The sequence below is a fragment of the Macaca mulatta genome, chromosome 2 (assembly GCF_049350105.2).
Source record: "Macaca mulatta isolate MMU2019108-1 chromosome 2, T2T-MMU8v2.0, whole genome shotgun sequence".
Taxonomy (NCBI): Eukaryota; Metazoa; Chordata; class Mammalia; order Primates; family Cercopithecidae; genus Macaca; species Macaca mulatta.
Genome location: NC_133407.1, coordinates 157,878,957 through 157,903,563, shown reverse-complemented (window position 1 = coordinate 157,903,563; position 24,607 = coordinate 157,878,957). Strand labels below are relative to the sequence as shown.

Here is a 24,607-nt window from a genome sequence, read left to right as displayed (position 1 = left end):
TCACACAGCAAGTTAGTGTCAAAGGCAGGCCAAGACCCTCAGCTTCTGAGCTGCCACTCCTGCCTGCCAACCCCATCACTGTCCGTCATCCATGGTAAGGATCAGCTTATTCAAACAGGAGATTGAACCGGCAGGAGGCAGAGAGAAATGGCCTGATTCTGGAGAAGTGTTGCAGAAGGTTACTGGTTTAAAGGCATCACCTGGTTAAAGACAGAGTCCTCTAGGCTGGCCTAGTTTCTCTGGCTGCTCAAGGTCTGTTGTGGGATGCACATTCCCAAGGCACACAGCTGAAAAGACTCCAGACAGGTGATCACTTCCTTCAGGTGTCAGTACCTCTCAGTGTCGCCACAGTTTTGGACATGGTCGAACATCATCGCACAACTTATAATCATACACAGTGAATCCTGGAACCATCCTCATCAGCACAGGAGATGTAGAAATAAACAACTATTTGCATACTCTCATACAGAAAGAGGTGTCTGATCAAGTAAGTTACAAAACACTACAAAAATGTTTCTCAAATCTGTTTAAAAATTGAGCGAGAGACCAGGTGCAGTGGCTCACGCCTGTAATCCCAGCACTTTGGGAGGCCGAGGCGGGCAGATCACCTGAGGTCAGGAGTTCGAGACCAGCTTGACCAACATGGAGAAACCTCATCTTTACTAGTAATACAAAAATTAGCTGGGCATGGTGGCGCATGCCTGTAATCCCAGCAACTCGGGAGGCTGAGGCACCAGAATTGCTTGAACCCAGGAGGCAGAGGTTGCGGTAAGCTGAGACCATGCCATTGCACTCCAGCCTGGAAAACAGGAGCGAAACTCTGTCTCAAAAAAAAAAAAAAAATTGAGTGAGAAAGATACACACACACACACACACACACGTGCATGCACTGTGAAACATTCAGAAGGATATATACCAAAATGCTAACAGTAGTTGCCTTTGGGTGGTGGGTTCATAAGTAATCTTTATTTTATAATTTTCTGTCTATTCTGACAATTGTGATTATTTCCTTTTATAAATCAAGAAAAACTGTCATCAAAAGCAAATAATGTAATTATATAAGAAAAACGACTTTCCTGTGAAAACCTGAGAACAAAACATGTCAACACAGCTCACTGAGTTATAATCCAGAAAATAAAGAGTGTGGTTTTAAAAATAGCTCAGTAGCACAGCAGAAAAATCTGAGAGCTTGAACTAGATTCCAGCTACATGGAGCACCAGGTGGAAGCTGGGTCTGGCAGTTTCTGTGTGACCTCTGGGCCTCCAGTCCACCCCACAGCCCACAGCATGAGCAAGTGGCACAAGATCAGTGGTGCTCACCCATCAGGGTACCAGGACCACCTGAGGGGCTTCTGCAACAGGCCGCCCAGACCCCACGAAGACCACAGGATCAGAACACTGAGGACCACTGATCTCTGCCCACCGCCTCATTCTTACTGGGGTGTGTTTTTAGGGGAGGGTCCACACAGCGTGGGCAGGGGCTCTGGAGTACATTTCTGACGCTGCAGCAGGAACTGCCTGTTTACCAGGAGCAGTTTCCAACACAGCATCCAATTCATTTCTCAGGGTCACCCTGACCCTCGGCAGGTTCTCAGCCAGACGGTCATTCTTACATGAATTCTTCCCCCATCTTGTTCAGATCTCACAGATCAGGTCAATTAAATTTTAAATAACTCTTAAGGTTCTTCTTTATTTTCTGCTTCTGATCTCGACTGGCAGAAACCACCCACGGGTGAAGATGAAAGACTTGGCCACCCCCTGCCAGGCTGGCCTGCTCACGCACTGTCTCCAAGCAGCTCTCTTGCCTCCCCTGCAACACCTCCTCCTGGGGAAAGGGGATCTTCTTGGCCTCTCTCCACAGGGCCGCTCCCACCATTTGCTGGAGCACACAGCCCTCACTGCTATCAACATTGACCCCAGCGCCTGCTGTGTGAGCGGCATGAGGGCAGGGCTGTCTGCCTGGCACAGGTACACAGTATATGCTGCCTGAATGAGTGAATGAATGAATGAATGAATGAATGAACGAACTGCTGTGGTCCTCACTTGCCCAGGGCTAGGTGTCAAGGGTCCACCATACCCTTAACCCAAGGGTGAGACCCCCCCTCCCTCACCAACGAGGTGAAGAGGAGGTGACCATAACTGGCTCACGAACAGATGGGCCCACCGTGACTGAGGACACCTGGCCAGCTCTCCCTGCCTGCTCTTTGCTTGCTAACAAGCCCTAACAGTCAGCTGGGATGCAACTGCCAGTTGCTATCTCTCTCGGGCTCTGTCATCTCCTCCCACCCTAAAGGGCTGTTTTTGCCCCCATGACGAGAACTACCATTAACTGACTAAAGGCTGGTGTGAGTCTGGCGGGTGCTCCCTGGCACTCCTGCCACCTGGTCTGACTTACAAATTGGCTTGACAAGATGAGACCCCACAGACCCTCCCCTGCTCCCCATTAAAACAGTTAATACCATCCAATGCAAATTACAACAGGACCTTCAAGGAGGGAAACTTATTATGCAAGACTTAAACAGGGTACGTCAATCCCCCTGCTTCTCCTTTACACGGGGCAATTTGGCTCATTCCTAAACCTGGAGAAAACGAAAGGGTGCCTCCTGGTGGATTACCACCACCTTAACGCCGTGACCCTGTCCATTCAGACCCCACATCCAACACCGAATGTTATAGAAATCACTGACTCCATCCAAATCAACTGGTACTTTGCTGCTATAGACTTGGTTAATACATTCTGTTCAGTGTCTATTTCACCAGCCTCAGACACACTTGGCCTTCCCCTCTAAAGGGACACTAGATATCTTTTCCAGGCTCCCCATGGGGACCTCCACAGCTCTGCCATCACACACAGTCATGTGGCCAAGGTCTCCCCTGCATCTGCCTTTCTCAGGAACACAGTTACATTACACTGACGATGCCTTCCTCCAGGCTCCTTTGACTCACTAATTAAGGGCATACAAGTAACTCACAAAGGCACTCACAACGAGAGCGGGGGCCATCACCCCACATGTGGTGTGAGGCCTGGCATCTTGGTTAAACACCTGAAAATTATTTGGTAAACTGAGAGCCATTCCATCCCCAACACTGCAACAAAAGAGCTATTAACCCTCTCAGCATCCACAACATTAATACAAGTCTCCAACATCTCTTAGTTCCTTTTGCGTTCCAGACCTTTGGGTGCCTGTGACAGTGATGACACCCAGTGGAGGTCCCTTTGCCACTTTCCTTTTGGGTTCTGGAAGCAACATATTTCTCATCTACAAATTTTACTTATGCCCATTTATGCTGTCATCTGCAAAGCAAGCCAACTCAAACAGGCCACTCCAACAAAAGGTTCTAGGATCTGCCCAAGTTAAAAATCAGCAGTCACTCCTATTAGTGCCCCCAGAAACACCTTCATGGAAGAGAGGGGCATTAGCAACCTCCCCTCAAGCCCTGGAGTCTACAGGCTGATGGCCATACATTGTCTAGGGGCTGTGGATCCAGGGAGATGCTCTCCTCCACCCTGCACTGTGCACCATCAGAGGAGCAGCTGCTGGACACATGCTGGGCTCTCCTGGAAGCACAGGTTCTCACGGACGCTGTGCCTGTGACCCTCCATTCCCACTACCCATTATGCCTTCACAGGTGGCACCCCCAAGCTCAGTACAGCTACTGAGGTCTCCTTAAAAATAGAATGGAGCCAAACCTGGGCCCTCTGGCATATGCCACCTGCAGGAGGGGTGGTCTCCCCTGTCCTCAGTCCTTTGCCAGATGCCATGGTGCCAGAGAAGTCACCCCTCCCTGGGCCCCTTGACTACCCAAGGCCCTTGAGATGGGCTGGCCATTCATGGTGGGAGCTATAGGCTTCACGGAGGGTGCTGCCATGTAATATATGTGAGGGAGCTCAGGGGAAGGCTGCTGCTTCCCATCTTAACCAGGAAGTCCCTGAGAAGGAGCAAACCTCCAAGGGTCAGCACAGTGGCCAAGCATCAGGCAAGCAACAGCATGGGCACCCTGGCCTGCTGGCGCCCCCTCTGCCCCTGTGCACAGGCTCTTGGCCCAGGGCCTCGAAGCTGCCCCACTTGGGGGTACAGAGCTCTGGGAATTTCCTGCCTCAGTGACACACACAATATAGAACAGGGTAACAAATGCCTACACATACACTACAGCCACACACAAGGCCTCAGACAGTCACTCCTGATCCTCTCTAAGGTTCAGGCATGGCGACGGTGGCCAAGGCCCTCATTTCCTTCTTGAAATACAGAGCACCAACTCTGCAGGAAGCACCCAGTGGAGCCCCTACTTCCCGGGTGGGCCACAGGCAGCCAGGGTTAGCAGGAGGCACATGGGCCCCTCAAAGAACTCTGATGAAGTGACAGGTGGCAAAGGGACCTCCACTGGGTGTCACCACTGTCACAGGCACTGATTAAGCTGGATCCAATCCCCCCTCCCTGCCCCGGGGACACACACTCCCCATACCCAGGCCACCAAATTCCTTCCTGGACACAAAGCAGACACTTTTCACTTTTCAAGGGCACCACATGGCACTCTCTCTCCTGGCCAAGGGTCTACGCTGCATCCTGGAGAGGCTCTTCTATTCCCTGGAAGTCTCAGTCACCATCAAGGCTTAAGCTGGCATCAAGGCATCAAGGGGTCAATGGTGGGGTAAGGCCTAAAACTCCGAAGTGCTGCCTCGACACCTGGAGAAAGCAAAGATGCTGTGAGTGGCGCGTTCCCCTCCTGATTCTGCTCCTATGGACAAGGTTCCCAGCCCAAAAGCCTCCTTATCTCAGGGCAGGAACTGTCCCTCCACATCCCTGAGGAGCCTGCGTCAGTTTCTGCCACCCTGTGGAATTACGCAAATGGTCAGGAATGGAGGGCGGGTTTCCCACGCTCTTGTTATGACAAATCTTGCCCCCCACATCCCCTGCTGGCTCACTCTGCTCCCGAGTGGCCCTACAAGGTGTGCGACGTCCTCCTGCCTGTGTGATCGGTATGAGGACTGACAAATCGCCGTGGTCCCCACCTGTTCAGAGTCAGGTGTTGAGTGTCCACCATCCCCATAACCCTAGGGCAGGACCCCTGCATCCTCACCAGCAGAGTAAAGAGGAGGCAATCAAAACAGGCTGCCCTCACCTCCTCCTGCACTCCCAGTCTTCTCTCTCTGCCCACACGGAATGCCCCTCCAGCCAGCCCTCTTGCCCTCCTGGCCTTTCTAGACTGCTCCATGTCTCTGTAAGGCCACAGCCTGCCTGGAGACCCCCGTTCTTCCCAGCACATGCACACAATGCTCATCCCAGCCCACCTATGGAGCCCAGGACTGGATCAATTTCTGGAGACTGCTGGCCCTCCTGCCTGCTCCACGCATTCCAGTGAGGAGTCCTGGTGGAATTTCAGAAAGACTAACTTGGATGAGCTTGGCCTCATCAGGTAAACCCTTTAAAGGGAGCAGGCGCTTCCTGAAGTCAGAGAGAGATTTCATCCAAGGGAGGTGTCTCCACTGCTGCCTTTGAAGATGGCAGGGCCACATGGCAAGACACAGGAGTGGCCTGGAGAAGTGAAGTGCAGCCCCTGGCTGACAGCCAGCAAGGAAATGGAAACGCAGTCCTTCAACCTCAGGGAGGAACACAGCACCAGGAGGTGAGTTCTGAAGACAGGAATACGCTTAGAAGTACATGTTTCCCCAGAGCCTCATGAAGAGAAGGCATCCTGGCCAACATGTGGATTTCAGCTGTTGAGACCCTGAGCAGAGATCCCAGCCACACCATGCCTGCACTTTGCCTTACAGAACTATGAGCTAATCAATGCATGCAGTTTTTTTTTTTTTTTTTTTTGAGATGGAGTCTCGCTCTGTCACCCAGGCTGGAGTGCAGTGGCCGGATCTCAACTCACTGCAAGCTCCGCCTCCCGGGTTCACACCATTCTCCTGCCTCAGCCTCCCGAGTAGCTGGGACTACAGGCGCCCGCCACCTCGCCCGGCTAAGTTTTTGTATTTTTAGTAGAGACAGGGTTTCACTGTGTTAGCCAGGATGGTCTCGATCTCCTGACCTCGTGATCCGCCCGTCTCGGCCTCCCAAAGTGCTGGGATTACAGGCTTGAGCCACCGCGCCCGGCCGCATGCAGTTTTAAGCTGCTAAATTTGTGGTAATTTGGAACACAGCAATAGAAAACTGACACATAAACCACATGTTGCCAAATCGTCTGAGTTTTATAGAGGAACTGAATATAAGCACTGTAATGAAAAGCTTCCAATTTTGAAATGTTTGCACCGAACTGAACACTAACCAGCCAACAAACCAATGCAGACCAGCATGACAGCTGTGTACATCCACTTTGAACCTCTCATATTTGCAATGGAAAGAAAGCAGACTTGTAGCAGAGAGTTTTTCTTCTTCATGGGAACGCATACCTAGTCTCTAATATGTGCTGCCCTGTGCACGCACACGGGCAGATGGGCACCTGTATAAAAAGCAGCTTCTGTTTCTAAGGAGGGCATAGACTCAGAGCCTTAGAAGAAAGATGACTGAGACTGCATTTTAAAAAATGAATGCTCAGCAAAAAGCCACCAAAAGCAAAGTCAAAAGATAAATGGGGAAAACATAGGAAACATTTATAATTCACATTACAATGAAACAACCAATTTCCTTAATATATACAAAGCCCCTAGGTGTCAATAAGAGAACAGGAAAATACTCAATAGAAATATGAGCAAAGAATATAAATAGAAATACCAAGATCCTCAAACTCTCTTATTACAATCTGTGCTTGTAATAAGAAGCACAGATCACACTATAATGACCACAGCAGGCAGCAGCCCTTGAGGAAGGCCCCCGACCACCTCCTGGTACTGATGCTCTTAGCCACCTGCTTCCCCTGGAATGTGGCTGAACCTGGTGACCTGATTCTCACCAACAGAAGCAAGGCCATGCCACTTCTATTACTAGGTTACAGAGGACAGTGATGTCTGTCTCGCCAGCAGACTCTTTTTCCGTCTTGGACTGTACCCTGATGAGGTGGGCACCATGCTAGAGACGTCCACATGGAGAGGACCTGAGGGGGCCTCTGGGCAACAGCAATGAGGAACTAAGGCTCGCAGTCCAGTATCTGCCAGGAATGTCACCCTCTAAGTGAGCTGGGCTGGTGCCCCAGCCTCAGAAGAGACCATGAAGCAGAAAAGCCAGCTAAACTTCACCAGGATTCTTTACCCACAGTAACCACGAGATAATACATGCTATTATATGAAGCATGTGTGTATTATTGGGATACACACATGCTTAATATAATGCGTGAGTTTTGGGATAACTTGTTAGGCATCGAGAGAAATTAAATACAATGAAATGCAATTTCCAGCTAGCAGATTACTAAAGATCAAAAAGGTTGAAAAAACCTGTGTTGATGAGTGTTGGGAACAAGCATTTCCCTGTGGTGTGGAGGAAGTACGACATTCTACCATGATGTGGGAGCTCAGTCAGGGTGGTGGGAAAAATTATAAACATAGTTATAGGAAATAGTCACAAACTTTCTTGGAAGGCTGGGGTGTTGCATAGCTTCAGTAAAAGATTTGGCTGAAGGCAGCCTAATCCTCTCTGAGTTGATAGCAGAAGGGCAAATAACAAGGGAATGTGGGGGAGTTTATCTAAATAGCTTGTTTACTTGTGTGGTTCTAAGACAAACCTTTGATCATCTGTAGGACTGCTCTCTCTGGTGGAGGGTGACCAGATTAATTACCCACAGGTGTGCTGACTCAAAGCCTTTGTCATTTAATCTGTAGTAAATAAATACGAACTTCCACTGGCTTATGGGGCCATGCTGCAGACTCAGAGCAGAGCCCCTTAGCTGAACTGACAGGCAAAATATCTGGTTAATGTACGTGTCTCATCTGTCGCTGGGTCAGGGTCTGTGGGTTGGAACCCCGCACCACTAAACAAATGATTTGGTGATCTCCATTAAAGCCACAAACGCACATGCTCTTTGCCCAGTAATTCTACTCGCAACAAGTTATCCTACCAATTTATTCAGAGATGTATAAAATGATTTATGTCAAGATGATTCACTGCAGCATTTTTTAAAGTGGTTATAGGCTAAATTATGTCCCTGCAAAAATTCATATGTTGAAGTCCTAGCACCCAGTACCTCAGAATGAGACTGTAATTAGAGACACAGCCTTTAAGAGGTAATTAAATTAAAATGAGGTCATTACGGGGGGCCCTAACTCAATCTGACGGGTGTCCTCTTAAGCAATTAGGACAGAGACATGCACAGAGGAAAGATCACGTGAAGACACGGAGAGAAGGCAGCCATCTGCAAGCCAAAGAGAGAGGCCGCAGGAGAAACCAGTGCTGCCAACGCCTTGATCTTGGACTTCCAGCCTCTAGAACTGTGCAAAAATAAATGTCTGTTGTTGAAGCCCCCCAGTGTGTGGGACTTTGTTATGGCAGCAGTTGTTGACTGACACAATCAGTCAACTGTGTTAAACTTCAAAGTACATCAGAAGGGAAATGATTAAGTACGTTTTGTTCTACATCAATCATATGGGCTAATAAATTGTCTATTGAAGATTAACTTGGGTTAAATTTAGTCTCTGTCACCAGAGACTAAAAGAATCTTGCCCAAAATACAGGAAAAAAAAATGGCTTTTTGAGAGGATTGCCCAACCACCTTTAAGCTCGACCTGACATGCAGCTGCCTACTCTATAGGTGATGTTTGGCAGTGTCCCCCTCCCCGTCCCCATTTAGTTCCCTCTTACCTGGAAATAGTCCAGAAGCATGCCGGCCCAGGACAGCCCCAGGCCCGCAAACATGAAGGGCACGGTCACCTGAAGGCCTATGGACCAGGCGGTCTCCCTGCTAGGCTCAGTCTCCAGTGGCTTGGGGGTCACACTTTGGCTCTCAGGGGCCCTGAGAGCTCCATCTTCTGAGGCTCCAGGGAGTCCTCCTGCGCTGAGGGAGTGAGGAAGCCCCAGCTCCCCTGGCTTGCCACAACTGTCCAGCCTCCGCTGCCGGGTCTCTGTCCCATCCATCTGGGCACAGCTGGGTGCCTGGCCGCCCTACGGTGGAAGACACAAAGTTGTAGGGCTGAGTTCCTGACTCCCATGGCGCTAACACCCAAGGAGCCTCAGGCACCTGTCCAGCCCCAGGCTGGTATGGTCCCATCCAACCCGCAGCCCTCACTCAGCACCTGCTCCACCAGACTCCTGCACCCCAATTTCCAATAGTTTGTTGTTTAATATGCACGTGTGAGCACAAAACATACAGAAGAGCACAAACATATATGGGCTGAAGTTAGCAAAAAAGGGCCTCTGAAAATTCTCTCTTCCATAAAAGCAATTCTAAAAAACAGCAAAAACTGTCAAAATCATTTTTTTTCAGAACTCTTACTGATATCAAAGGCTCAAGGCATCCAGGAGTACCTATCCAAGAAAAATTGCTGACTCTCAGCAAGGAAGATCACTTTGTAACATTCAAGCTGCTAGTGACATTCTAACTTGCCTAGTCCCACTACCCTCCCCAGCTCTGCCCTAGCCTTGAAAATGGACAGCCCACAATTGCAGTGAGAGCCAGCAGCCTGGAGGGTATGACAAGGCTGGAGTTCTTTCAAGTTCCCATGCCCAAAAAATTATTTTTTGACCGATCTGGAGATCCCTGGAAGACCCCACTTAGAGGTCTGTCTGTATTTAACCCCACTTGGAGTTCACCTGGTGCAAAACCTTTTACCCTGGGAGAAGTTAGTAGAAAACAATTACAGGCACAGTGGCTACTAGCTGGGGTGAACAACAGAATAATGAAAACATTTAAAGGAAAAGCTGAGGAAGGGGATGTAAACAGGGGTTTTGAAAAACTCCTGCACACTCTGGGAATCTATTAGGTTGGTACAAAAGTAATTGCAATTTTTGTTATTACTTCTGATGGCAAAAACTGCAATTACTTTCACACCAACCTGACAGCAGGCCACCAATACATAGTGCCACACTGGTGACTAGGAACACACTCAGGAAATTCCTAGGAAGGCCCCAAGTTTGCACCTCCTGGACACTTCGCACAAGCAGCAGGTAAAGGCTGCGGAGGCTCTGGCGAGCACCAGACTGGATGTGCCCAGTGTGCACACAGAGCCCCTGGGTAAAGACTGGGAGGCACACTCATTCCTGGCACAGAGTTCCAGGCGTGGAGTTCAAGGAAATCTGTAACTGGTCATCAGCTGGCACTGAGCAGAGATTTCCATGGCCACACACAACAGAAAATGGAGGATGTTTACAGGATTGGTCCAGAAAAATCACTATACAAACAACAAACAACAAGCAGCAACAGCAAATCCAGGGGAGGGGGGAATCTCATTTCCACACCTGTCATGTTATATACTGCTAAAGGTCTAGCTTTCAACAACAAAAATGAGACATGCCAAGAAATAACAAAGTATGGCCCATTAAAAAAAATTAATAGTAACTGTCCCTGAAGGAGGCCAAAACTTTGAATTGGCTGTTTTAAATATGTTCCAAGAACTTAAGAAACCATACTGGAAGAAGCAAAGGAAAGCTTCAGAATGATATCTACTCAAATACAGAATGCCAATACAGAGATAAAAATTATTTTAAAAAATAACCAAATAGAAATGCACTAGTTTTAAAGTACGAGAGCTGGAATGTAAAATTCCCAAGAAGAGCTAACGGCTGATCTGAGCAGGGGGAATATAAAGAATCGCTGAACTGAAACAAGAGAGATTATTCGGTATGAAGAACGAAAATGAAAAGGAATAAAGAAAAAGAAACAGGACCTCCGAGAACTATGGAATAATATCAAGCATAACAATATAAATGTTGAAAAGGGGCAAGGCAGAAAGAATATTTAAAAAACAAAGGGCGAAAACTTTCCTGACTTCATAAAACATTAATTTCCACATCCAAAGAGCTCCACAAATTCCAAGTAGAATAAACTCTGAGAGAGCACACCAAGACCTGCCAAGAATCTTAGAAGCAGGAAGAGAGCAGCAACTCATCATGTACAAGGGATCCTCTAAAGCAGGGGTCCCCAACCCCTGTTGGGAACTGGGCCACACAGCAGAAGGTGAGCGGCTCCTGGCGAGCAGCACTGCCTGATCAGCTTCCCTCTCCTGTCAGATCAGCGGCAGCATCAGATCCTCATAGGAGCTCAAACTGTATTGTGAACTGCGCAAGCAGGGGATGTAGGTTGTGTGCTCCTTATGAGGATCTAATGCCTGATGAAGAGGTGGAACAGTTTCATCCCCAAACCAGCGCCTCCCCTCCGCCCCAGTCCATCGAAAAATTGTCCTCCACAAAACCAGTCTCTGGTGGCAAAAAGGTTGGGGACCACTGCTCTATAAGATTAACAGCTCATTTTTTATCAGAAATAGAAGCCAGAAAGCAACAGGATCACATTAAAGTGCTCAAAGAACAAAAGCTGTCACCTAAGAATTCTTAACTAGCAAAATTATCTTTTTAAAGTAAAGAATAAATTAAGAGATTTTTGGATAAACAGACACAGAGCATTCGTCCCCAGCATACCTGCCCTAAAGGAAACACTAAAGGGAGTCTTTCAGGCCAAATTACCATCCTAGACTAAGGCTGGAATCCAAGACCTAGGCTTGAATCCACACAGAGAAAGGAACCACCTAGACAGATTTTTTTTAAAGTATAAACACATTTTTGTTAGTAACTCTTTTTACTCTTATCCAATTTAAAGACAACTATGTATATCAAGTTGGAATTAAGTTGTTGTTGATCCAAACAAGATTATTATAAACCAAGGTGCTTACTGTAACCCTCAGGGCAACCACTAAGAAAAAAAAATGTAAAAGAAGTAACAAGTGAATAAAAGTGATACACTAGGGAAGATCTACTTCATACAAAACAATGTAGTAATGGGGAAACAGGGAAAAAAGACATTAGACATATAGAAAACAAATGGCAAAATGGCAGACACAAATCCCATCTTATCAATTATTACATTAAGTATATATGGATAGGTTGGAAGTAAAAGGATTTAAATAAATATACCATGCAAACAGTAATCAAAAGATAACTGGAGTGGCTTTAATGCTATTAATAGTACCAGGCAAAACAGACATAAAGACAAGAATTCTTACTACAGACAAAGAAGGATATTTAATAATGATAAAAAGGTCAATCTATCAAGAAGCTATAACAATTACAAACACACATATGCCTAACAACAAAGCCCCAAAATACACAAAGTAAAAGTGGCAGAATTGAAGGAAGAAAAAGACAATTCAATAATAATAGTTGGACATACCTCACTTCCAATAATTGATAAAGCAATTTGACAGAGTATCAACAAAAGAAAGAGGACTTCAACAACATTATAGACCAATTAGACCAAACAAACACATCTATACAAAACACTCCGTGCAACAATAGCAGAATACTTAATCTTATCAAGTGCACATGGAACATTTTGCAGGCTTGATCTATCTTAGGAACAATAACTTCAATAATTTAAGACTGAAATCATACAAAATATGTTTTCCAACCACAACAAAATAAAATTAGAAATCAATAACAGAAGGAAATTTGGGAAATTCATAAACATGCGGAAATTAAACAACATATTCCCCCTTTTTTTTTTTTTTTTGGAGACAGGGTCTCTTTCTGGCACTCAGGCTGGAGTGCAGTGGTGTGATCACAGCTCATTGCAGCTTAGACCTCTGGGGCTCATGCAGTCCTCCCATCTCAGCCCTCCAAGTAGCTGGGACTAGAGGTGTGCGCCACCACAACCAGCTAATTTTTAAAATTTTTGTAGAGATGGGGTATCACTGTGTTGCTCAAGCTGGTCTCGAACTCCTGATCTCAAGTGATCTGCTCACCTCGGCCTCCCAAAGTGCTAGGATTATAGGCATGAGCCACCAAGCCCAGCCCATACTCTTAAATAACTAATGAGTCAAAGACAAAAATCACAAAAGAAATTAGAGATTTCTTTGAGATGAATGAAAATGAAAATACAACATACCAAAAAATTATGGCATGTGTTAATGCAGTGCTTAGAGGGAAGTTTATAGCTATAAATATCCATTTCTTTAAAAAGAACAAATTAATAAATCAATCTTCCACCTTCAGATGAAAAAGAGGAGCAAACTAAACCCAAAAAAAGGAGAAGGCAGGAATTATACAGATTAAATTGGTAATAAATGAAAGAGAATTGTAAAACAAAACCAAAAAAACCCCGCAAAACCAAAAGTTGGGTCCTTGAAGAGATCGACAAAAGTGACAATCCTTTAGAGAGACTGATGAAGAAAAAAAGAGAGAAGGCTCAAATAGTTAAATTAAGAATGAAAGAGGAAACATCATGACCAAAACTAAACATAACTATAAGAGAATATATGATTAATTATAAGCCAACAAATTGGAAAAGCCACCAGTCAGAGTGGCTATTATTAAAAAGTCAAAAAATAACAGATGTCGGTGAGGTTGTGGACAAAAGGGAATGCTTATACACTGCTTGTGGGAATGTAAATTAGTTCAGCCATTGTGGAAAGCAGTGGGGGTGATTCCTCAAAGAATTTAAAACAGAAGTACCATTCAACCCAGCAATCCCATTATTGGGTGTATACCCAAAGAAATATAAAACATACTACCATAACGACACATGCACAGATATGTTCATCACAGCGCTATTCACAATAGCAGAGACATAAAATCAGCCTAATGCCTATCAACAGAAGACTGAATAAAGAATATGTAGTACATATGCCCATGGAATGCTATGCAGCCATGAAAAAACGAGATCATGTCCTCTGCAGCAACATGGATGGAACTGGAGGCCATAATCCTAAGCAACCTAATGCAGAAACAGAAACCAAATACCACATGTTCCACTTATAAGTGAGAGCCACACATTGGGTATACATGCATATAAAGAAGGGAACAAGAGACACCATGGCCTACTTGAGAATGGAGGGTGAGAGGAGAAAGAGGATCAAAAAACTACCTATCTGGCCAGTTGCCGTGGCTCACGCCTATAATCCCAGCACTTTGGGAGGCTTTGCAGCACTTTGGGAGGATGTTACGAATACAGACACAAAATCCTCAGCATAATACTAATAAACTCAAGCCACTAGTACATACAAAGACTTACAATAGAACCAAGTGGGATTTATTTCAGGAATGTAAAGTTGGTTTAACATATGAAAATCAATGTAATACACCAAATTAATATAATAATAGGGAGAAAACAGTTAAACAGACACAGAAAAAGCATTTGGCAACATCCAACACTCTTTCATGATAAAAACACTTTAAAAAGTTAGCTTTGGGTTTCTCATAGATGCCCTTAGTCAGGATGAGGACATTCCCTTCTATTCCTAGACATTAAGATGAGAATTCTTACCACAGACAAAGAAAGTTATTTGATAATGATAAGAGGAATAGAAGGGAATGTCCTCATCCTGATTAAAGGCATCTGTGAGAAATCCAAAGCTTAGCGAGAGTCTGAAAGCTTTCCCAGTAAGATTAGGAACAAGACAAGAATCCCTGTTTTTGCCAATTCTATTAAACACTGTACTTGAGGTTCTAGCCAGCAGAGTTCAGCAAGAAAAAGAAGTAAGAGGTATCCAGCTTGAAAAGAAGTAGTAAAACTACCCCTGTTTACAGATGACATAATCTTATACATAAAAAATCATAAGGGATCCACATACACGCAAACTATTACAGCCAGTAAACAAGTTCAGCAAGGTGTAGGACTGGAGGACACAGGTCAATACACGAAAGTCTGTTTGTTTGTTTTGTTGTTTGGGTTTTTGGGTTGTTTGGTTGTTTTTGTTGTTGTTTTGAGACAGGTTCTCACTCTGTCACCCAGGCTGGAGTGGAGTGGCACGATCATAGCTCACTGCACCTTCAACTTCCTAGGCTCAAGTAATCCTCCCACCTCAGCCTCCTGAGTAGCTGGGACTACAGGCATGTGCCACCATACTTGGCTAATTTTTTAAATTTTTTGTAGACAGGGTCTTGCTATGTTGCCCAGGCTGGTCTCAAATTCCTGAGCTCAAACGATCCTCCCACCTCAGCCTCCTGAGCAGCTGGGACTACAGGTATATGCTATCATGCTCAGCTTTTTAAAAAAAAAAAAAAAAAAAAAAAAAGAAATGAGGTCTTGCTATGCTGCTCAGGCTGGTCTCAAATTCCTAGGCTCAAGTGATCCTCCTGCCTCAGCCTCCCAAAGTGCTGGGATTAGAGCTGTGAGCCACTGTACCCATCCAGTTTTATTTTTATACTCTAATAATGAATAATCTAAAAGTAAATAAACAATTGCATTTGCAATAGAAATGCAAGAAATGAAGAAAGCTTCAGAACAAATTTAACAAAAGAAGTGTAAAACTTGTACCCTGAAAACTACAAAACATTGATCTCCAGGTTTAATACAATCCCTATTCAAATTCCAGTAGTCTGTTTTTTTTTTTTTATTTTTCTTTCTTCTTTTTTGGAGAAAATGACAAGGTGATTCTAAAATGCAAATGGAAGTGCAAGGGAACAGAAAATCCTAAACAATTCTGAAAAAGAAGAATGAAGTTGGAGAACACAGACTTCCTAATTTCAAAACTTATTGTAAAACTTGGTATTGGCAAAGAATAGAAATATAGATTAATAGAACAGAACTGAGAATCTATAAATAAATTCATGCATCTATGGCCAATGGATTTCTGACAAAGGTATAAAAACCATTCACTGGGGAAAGAGTAGTCTCTTCAACGAATGGTGCTGGACAACTGAATATTCACATGCAAAAGAATGAATTTGAATCCTTACCTCAAACCACATACAAAAACTAACTCAAAATGGCTTAAAGAATTAAACATAAGAGCTAAAACTACCTAAAACACTTAGAATGAAATACAGGTGTAAATCTCAGGGACTTTGGATTAGGCAACAGTTTCTTAGATGTGATATCTGAAGTACAAGCAACCAAAGAAAAAATTGACAAATTGGATTTCATAAAAATTTGAAAGTTGCGTTTCAAAGAACACTCTCAAGAAAGTAAAGACAATCCACAAAATGTGCAAGTATTTGCCATTATATTAATGAGGGTTTAGTATCCCAAATACATAAAGAATACTTACAATTCAACAATAAAAAGACACACCAATTTAAATGACAAAGGAATTGAACAGACATTTCTCCAAAGATGTACAACGGCCAATAAGCACATGAAATGATGGCGTCACTTAACATTAAAAGTGCTCAGCTTCACTGTTAGAAAAATGCAAATCAAAACCACACTAAGATACCACCTAACATAATGTTGTCAAGGTTCATCCATGTTGTTGCATGAATCAGTATTTCATTCCTTTTTACAGATGAGTAATATTCCATTGTATGGACATATCCTATTTTGCTTACCCACTAATGAGTGACAGACATTTGGGTTATTTCCACTTTGGGGCTACTACAAATAATACTCCTATTATTCATGTACAAGTCTTTGTGTGAATATGAGTTTTCTGTTTGACTGAACTGTACATTTAAAAGGGGTGAATTTTATGGTATGAAATTTATATCACAATAAAAAATTATGAATCATTTATATTATTAAAGCAAGAACCCTTACACTCCCACTAAGTTCAAGAAGCAAAGCATGACCAGCCTCTCCACTCTGAGCCCCTCTCTGATAACAACTCATCCCTCCCTACCAGAGGTGACACTAGCCTCACTCTGGGGATGACCATTCCTTGGTCTGTTTTATTTTTCCTTTAGTTTTACAATGTGTGCAGCCCTAAGTGTTACAGCTGAGTTTTGCCTACTTTGCGACTTAGATCAACAAAGTAACACTCCACAGATTCTTTTCATGTCCAGTTTCTTTCACTTAACATTAGGTTTCTGAGATTCAGCCATGCTGCTGAATCTATTTTACTGCTGTAGAAAACTGAACTGTATGACTGCCCCACAATCTCTTCATCTATTCTATAATCAATAAACCACCTCAGCCGCCTTTCCTTTCCAAAATGAAAATAACGGGATTTTTTTTCTAATTACAAAAGTGACATGTGTTAATAAAAAATATAATTTAGACAATACAAAATAATATAATGAGGCTGGGCATGGTGGCTCACCCCTGTAATCCCAGCACTTTGGGAGGCCGAGGCCAGTGGATCACTTGAGGCTAGGAGTTTGAGACCAGCTTGGCCAACATGGTGAGACCCCATCTCTATCAAAAAATACAAAAAATTAGCCAGGTGTGGTGATGCACACCTGTAGTCCCAGCTACTTGGGAGGCTGAGGCAGGAGAATCACTTGAACCTGGGAGGCGGAAGCTGCAGTGAGCCGAGATCACACCACTGCACTCCAGCCTAGGGGACAGAGTGAGACTCTGTCTTAAAAATAAATAAATAATAATATAATGCGGTTTAAAAATCACTGACAATTTCACTATTCCAAAATAATCAGTGCAAGTCTAGTGTATATCCTTCCAATGTTTACACACAGACACAGGTCCACACACTCACTGTGTTTTTTTTTTTAAATCCATGTTCTAGATCCTGGATTTTTAAAATTTGATAGAATGTATACATCTCTGGCCCCTGTTCAGTAAGATGTCTGCCTGCCTGCTTGTCATCCTTGCTTGTCAATCACACAGTTTCAGGCAAGGAATGAGGTGGGAGGCTTACGCCACCCAGCTGCTAGTAAAACATTTTCCCATGTAATTTATGGATTCAGGAGGAGCTGATGGAAGAACTGAACAGGGATGTGTGCCCTGTGCTGTGCCTTGCAGCAGGGAGAAGCGGAGGGTCACGGCACCTCCTGCATCCTCAATGCTTCCTTCTCAGGGGCCTGAATGGAGCAGGTGGTAAGTTAGCAAAGGAGCAGCCGGCCTGGGCGACCATGACATGCAGTGGGGACAGGGCACAGGGAGGCCTCTCGAGTCGGCGGCACTCTCAGCGGTAGGAACGGTGCCCCTCATCCAGCCCAGAGAACCTGGGCCCAGGCGGCACCGGTGTGGCTCCAAGAGGCAATGAACAGAGATGGGAACTGCCTACTCCCACCTGCCTCCCACCTCCCTGAAGGACCTGCAGGGGCCCAATGCCAGAGACAGAAAATGCCTCCCTCTCACCACACCAGGCCCCTCCAACTCTCCGCCCCACTCCCACAGGCAGGAATGGCCACCCTCCTGGCTAGGCAAGGCCACTGCTGCATCCCTTAGGTCCTAACAGCAGAACCCATTCCACCTTCCTCATGACCTTCTCGTCGTCAACCTTCCAGCCTGACCCCTCCGGCCAGACCAGCCATTTTCTTTAAATTCCCATCATATCCTCTGTAGCAATGCTGGTAAAACTGAGCCAGGCCCACACTGGAAGCCTGGCCATCATGGAGAGACAACTAGTGGAGAGGAAAGGAGAGGAGGAGGACTTGGACCCTGCCCACACTGGGAGGAACCCGTACTACACAGAGCTGAGCTATCGGCTGGCTCTCCAGGCCCCACTCTGCTTCTCAGGGTGGCAGCCCCAGAACCATGAGAAGGACGCACGCTTGGCAGAACAGGGTAGGAATCATGGGGTCCCTGCAGTGCCAGATCCCTAATCTTTTCCAAAAATAACAGACACAGCTACTGATGACCTGTGCAGTATGGCTTTACCTCCTTTAATCCTCATGGGACCGTGGGAAGGCTAGCTTATTACTGACCACTTTACACAGAAGAGGAAACAGAGGATTAAAAGAGACCCCTACTGGAGTCCTCTCAAGGGGTCGCACCTACAAGGAACCCCTCTCTCCCGCTGCCTCAGTTTCTCCCCTCTACCTCTGTGGGATCATCTGATGAGAACAGAAACTTGCTCTAGGATCTGCCTCTATAAACCCAGCCTTGACCTCAAGCTAGCTCTCACTTCATTCCCCTCCTTCTCTTAATGGCAAAAAAAATTATACAAAGAATCATGCCCACAGTGTGTTCTCACCTCCCCTCCTCTTCTCCTGATGCAAACTGTTCTTGCCAAGGCCAGCGGTCACCTGAGCAATGCTACAGGCACCCAGATGCCCAAGGCTTATGGACAGGAACAAAGAGAGGTTAACTTTTCCCAGCGCCCTCTGCCAGAAAGGCAGGGCTTGGATGTCCTGATCAACCAGGGAAGTGGACAGTCGGAAAAAATTTTGAACCTAAATCAGGGATTTAAACTCCTTAAGGTAAGGGAAACACACACATACACACACACACGTGCATGCACACGCGCGTGCGCACACACACACACACAAAATCAGGGATTCAAATTCCTTAAGGGTAAGGGACACACACACACACAACTGAAAGCAAAAATCAGAGGGGAAAAATGATTACTTTAGCTACATCAAAGTTTAAATATTCTGTAGGACAAAACTTCTAAATAAAATTTAAAAGCAAGCAAAAGCCTAGGAGGTAATAGTTGGACCCAATACAAGAGACAAAGGATAAGTGCACAAAAAAGAATGAAGAACTCCTACAGAGAAAACCATGGAGAAACTGACACAGGATGGGAACAAGAGCTCAGCTGGAGAAACACAAAGGAAGCCTAGACAGCCACCTGAGAAGGTGTTAGGGAAATAAAAATGAAAGCCGATGGAAAGATACATTATGCTTGAGGAATGGAAGAATTTCAATGAAAATGACAATTTCACCCAAAGCAATTTACAGAATCGCACAATCATTACCAAAATACCAATGTCATTCTTCACAGAAATAGAAAAAAACAATTCTAAAATTTACGTGTAACTACAATAGACCACAAATAGCCAAAGCAATCCTGAGCAAAAAGAATAAAGCTGGAGCCATCATAGCAACTTCAAAATAAACTACAAAGCTATAGTAACCAAATCAGCATGGTACTGGCAGACACATAAGCCAATGGACAGAAGAGAGAACCTAGATATAAATCCACACACTTACAGCCAACTTATTTTTGACAAATGCACAAGAAACATACTCTGGGGAAAGGAGAGTCTCTTCAATAGATGGACTGGGAAAACTGGATATCCATATGCGGAAGAATGAAACTGGACCCCTATTTCTCACTATATTAAAAAATCACATCAAAATGGATTAAACGCTTATATGATTTAAAACCATGAAACTACTAGTAGAAAATATTGGGGAAATTTTGCAGGACATCGGTCTGGGCAAAGACTTTTTGTGTAAGACCTCAAAAGCACAGGCAACCAAAGCAAAAATAGACAAATGGGATTACATCAAGCTAAAAAGTTTCTGCAAGGCAAAGGAAACAATCAACAAAGCGAAAAAACAACGCACAGAATGGGAGAAAATATCTGAAACCACTCATCTGACGAGCGATTAATAACCAGAATATATAGTACCAGGAATTCAAACAACTCAATAGCAAAAAAGAAAAAAGAAAAAAAAATCCAATTAAAATATGGCCAAAAGATCTGAATAGACATTTCTCAAAAGAAGACAAAAATGGCTCACATATATGCAAAAAGTACTCAACATCATTAATCATGAAAGAAATGCAAGTCAAAACCACAATGAGATATCATCCCACCCCATTTTAAATGGCTTTTGTAAAAAAGACAGGGAATAATGGACACTGGCAAGGATGTGGAGAAAGTATTCCTTGTACACTGTCAGTGGGAATGTAAACTAGTTCAGCCACTATGGAGAACAGTATGGAAGTTCCTTTGAAAACTAAAAGCAAGCCAGATGCGGTGGCTCACGCCTGTAATCCCAGCACTTTGGGAGGCCAAGGTGGGAGGATCACTCAAAGCCAGGAGTTTGAGACCAGTCTGGCCAACATGCTGAAATTCCATCTCTACTAAAATACAAACAATTAGCTGGGTGTGGTGACACACACCTGTAGTTCCAGCTACCTTGGGAGGCTGAGGCATGAGAATCACTTGAACCCAGGAGGTGGGGGTTGTAGTGAGCTGAGATTGTGCCACTGCACTCCAGCCTGGGCAACAGAGTGAGACTCCATCTCTGAAAAAACAAAAACAAAAACAAAAAAAAACCCCTAACAACAGAACTACCATATGATCCAGCAATCCCACTCATGGAGACATATCCAAAAGAAAGAAAACCAGGATATTGAAGAGATATCTGTACCCCATGTTTCTTGCAGCACTATTCACAATAGCTAAGATATGGATCAACCTAAGTTTCCATACCAGATGAAAGAATAAAGATGATGTGGTACATATACACAATGGAGTACTATTCAGCCATAAAGAAGAATGAGATCCTGTCATTTGCAACAACATGGATGAAACTGGAGGTCATTACATTCAGTGAAATAAGCTGTGGACAGAAAGACAAACTTCACATGGCCTCACTCATATGTGGGAGCTGAAGGAGGGGATCTCAAGGAGGTAGAGAGTTCACTGCTTACCAAAGCCTGTCGGGGGACAGGGGGAAGAAGGGAGGGTGGTTAATGGCTAGAAATACACAGTTTGATGGAAGAAATAAGAAATAGTGTTTGATGAATCAATAGGGTGACTATAGTTTACAATAATCTATTTTATATTTCAAAATAGCTATAATTCAAATGTTTCTGGAATAAAAGACCAATCTCTAAAATGATGGATGTCTACATTGCACTGATTTGATCTTGACAAGTTACACGAATGTGTTAAATTATCACAGACACCTCAAAAACACGTACATCTATTAGGTGTCAATAAAATTTTTTAAATATAAATAAATGAATGGTGTGAGGCACCATACCTCACTACCACTAGGGCAAGGGGTGGGCAGAAGGGCCTGGAACACAGCCACAGGGCTCTGGATCTGCCCCTGCCAGAGGCAACTGGGCAGTGACCACTCCAGGCCACACATCCTCACTCGGCCCCAGTCCTGGTGAGTCACTCACACACGTGCCTGAGGTGGTTAACCCAAGAGTGCATAGCCACTATGCCTGGTGACAGCAAACACCAGAGTGGCAGGTGCTGGCGCAGCCCTGATCCGTGATTTGTGCTGGGAACATGCATGCAGCTGGACCTAGAGAGCCCCAGCCCTGGGTCCACCCTCACTGTGCATGGTACCAGAGGAGGGCCTGGCCAGGGTAACCCGGGAGCAGGGCCCAGCTGGTGTCAGCACCAGTCATTCCCGCCTGCTCTGTGCCCCTTGCAGGGTGGGGGATCTCACTGCTGTGAACACGGCCAAAGGCCCCTGAGCTCCACCTGAACGCTGGAGTGTTTGCAAGAACATGCTCCAATGTCCCTGTGTCACTGCCAGCTTGTGCAGATTAACAACCGAGCACAGGCTGTAGTAGGCTTCTGTGGGAAAGTAGGCTGTGGACCAGGAAACCTCTCATCCCAGAGCCCCAGGGAGAAGCCAAGATGCCAGTGGAGGCATTGCCTCCAAGGTCCCCACAGAGGACATCGGGCAATGTCTGCACATAGTTTTGGTTGTCCCGACAGAGAGGGTGATACAGGACAGCCCCCCACAACAAAGAACTGCCCCACCTCAAATGTCAGTAGTGGGGAGGCTGAGAAACCCTGCTATGGGGCAGTGGTCAGAGACCCTTGTGCCTTGAAAGGGGCTGGGCAGGACAGGTAGTGGCCCACCTGGGGCCACAGGTCAGAGCCGCGCCTGAGTCTGAGGCTGCCCACCCTCCCAGCTGCCAGCATGGGGTTGGGGCGTGTCCGCCCCCATCAGACTGAAGAGGAAACAGATACTCTATCACTCAGAAGCATCCCTGTGTCACCCTGTGAGGCTGGCCTTGGACCCGGGACTCTGGGCACCCAGTCAGCACCCCAGTGTGAACACATCCTGCCCTGGGGCCTGGTCCCAGCAGCTTACACAGACCAGGGCTCGCCCAAAGGCAGGCAGGCAGGGCCACTGCTGACCACGCACCTGCCTGGTCACGATTCTGGAACTAATGGTTTCTGCCTGGCAGGGAGGCCGCCAGGGCCTCTGGGCTTCACCCCTCCCCACCTTCACAGGGGACCTCGCTTCAGTGGGAATGTTCTGGAGCCATAACCCAAGGTTGGAATCCCAGCTCCTCCCCTTTCTAGGTCTGTGACCTTGGAAAAATTAAACTTTCTGTACCTCCGTTGCCTAATCTGCGAAATGGGGTAATATTACCTACTGTATAGGGCTGTGAAGATTAAATGGAGTCATGCATTATCATCACAGGGCACCTGGCCCATCTTCACCCTCAGTTCATACTCCTCAAAGCCCTAAGGTTTCAGATCAATGGTCAGAACCACCAAGAGGGCCTGCTAAAGACAAGTATGTGGACCCACCCGCAAGGTTTAGGATTTAGAAGGTCAGGGTGGGGCTGGGGAACCCGCATTTCTAGCAGATCTCAGGGAAGGCAGTGCTGCTGGTCCTGGGACCACAGTTTGAAAACTACTGGTGTAAAAGCCTTCTAAAAAAAGTGGGATTTGATCACTAGTTATATGGAAAAAAACTGGAAAAAAGAGGAAAAAAAGAAAAGAAAGAAAATAAAAGAAAGGGAAGGAAGGGAAGGAAGGAAGGAATTTCAAAGAAACCTATCCCACCGGCTCTCCTGGATGGAGAGAGTGTGGGACTTTGAGAGAGACTCCCGGCTGGGCACCCCAGGAGGTTTTCTTCACCCGAGTTTTGCACCAAGCCCACCCAGGACAGTGGGCTGAGCCTGTGGCGGAGGCTGGCGGGAGGTCTGGTTGAGGCAGGGAGGGTTTCCCTGTGCGCGGACGCTGCAGGAGTCACACGTGTGACATCCAACCAGGGGCAGTGCCCGGAGCAGGCCAGGAAGAAGACTGGGCCGCTGAAAGCACACCGCGGCGGCGTGGGGAACGGCCTCAGACACCTAAGGGTAGGACCGGCCCGCTGCCCCGCGACCCCCAGCGCCTGGGTCCTTTCCCGGCCTCCCCCAGGCGTGGCCCCACCCCGCCCCAGGCCGCTCCTCCGACCCCTTGGGTTTACCTCATCTCCCGCGCGCCTTTCCCTCCCCGCGTCCCCCGAACCCCGACCCCCCGGCTCCTCCTCCCGCCCGGGCCCCCAGGGCCGGCGCCCGGCTCACCCGCCTCCCGCGCACCCCCTCCCGGGCGCCTTCTCCCGCGCGCCTCCCCAATCCCCCTTGGGCCCCAGCTGACCCCACCTTCCGCCCCAACCCCGCCCGGAACAGGGCTGCGCCTACCGCGTCCCATCCAGGCGGCGGCGGGAAAGAGGCGGGCCGAGGACGCAGGAAGCAGGAAGGCCCGGCGTCCCTGGCTCCGCCCCGGCCGGGCGGCAGGACCTTGGATGACCTGGTGCTCGGGGACTGCAGCAGACGCCCCAGCCCCGGCAGCGCGGAGCCCCGCCAGGGGCCCGGGGGGCTGGAAGTGGGGAACCGAAGCTCGCAAGCCCCGGCCCTCCTCGCAGCTGGGGCCCCACTAGCCGCCCCCGCGGGAGCGCTACAGGAGAGGCGCCTGTGCGCCTGCAGGTTTTATTATGGAGCTGTCAAGCTAGAAAGGGTACAGAGAACTGGAACCCACCCGACAGCCAGCTTCCCTTGGAGCCTGCCTTTTGCTTTAAAACAACAGCTGAGAGGTGACAGTGTGCTAACAGCCCTCACTCTCAGCACCTCCTCGGCCTCGACGTCCACTCTGGCGGGGCTTGAGGAGCCCTTCAGCCCGCCACGGCACCGTAGGAGCCCCTCTCTGGGCTGGCTGAGGCCGGAGTGCCTCCCTCTGCTTGCGGGGAGGTGTGCAGGAAGAGA

The 24,607-nt window shown here is 46.5% G+C and overlaps 1 protein-coding gene and 1 long non-coding RNA gene across 3 annotated transcripts in view; one reads left to right on the top strand and one right to left on the bottom strand.

The window, feature by feature from the left end:
- Window positions 1-23,904, bottom strand: part of SLC41A3 (solute carrier family 41 member 3) — a 77,928-nt gene extending 54,024 nt beyond the window's left edge. Inside the window, exons 1-2 of one of the 2 annotated variants that reach the window (XM_077990974.1) lie at window positions 23,833-23,904; window positions 8,733-9,032 (exon numbers count right to left, since the gene is read on the bottom strand). In XM_077990974.1, the coding sequence (XP_077847100.1) occupies window positions 8,733-9,005 (273 nt within the window). In that variant the 5' untranslated portion in view covers window positions 9,006-9,032; window positions 23,833-23,904. Of the gene's footprint in view, window positions 1-8,732; window positions 9,033-23,832 lie in introns of those variants that run through there. The other variant, XM_028843431.2, reaches the window with a different exon arrangement.
- LOC144339367 (uncharacterized) lies at window positions 958-4,524 on the top strand. Its single transcript, XR_013414342.1, has 2 exons — window positions 958-3,186; window positions 4,417-4,524. It is a non-coding gene; the product is annotated as an uncharacterized LOC144339367 (long non-coding RNA).
- Window positions 23,905-24,607: the final 703 nt, after the last annotated feature.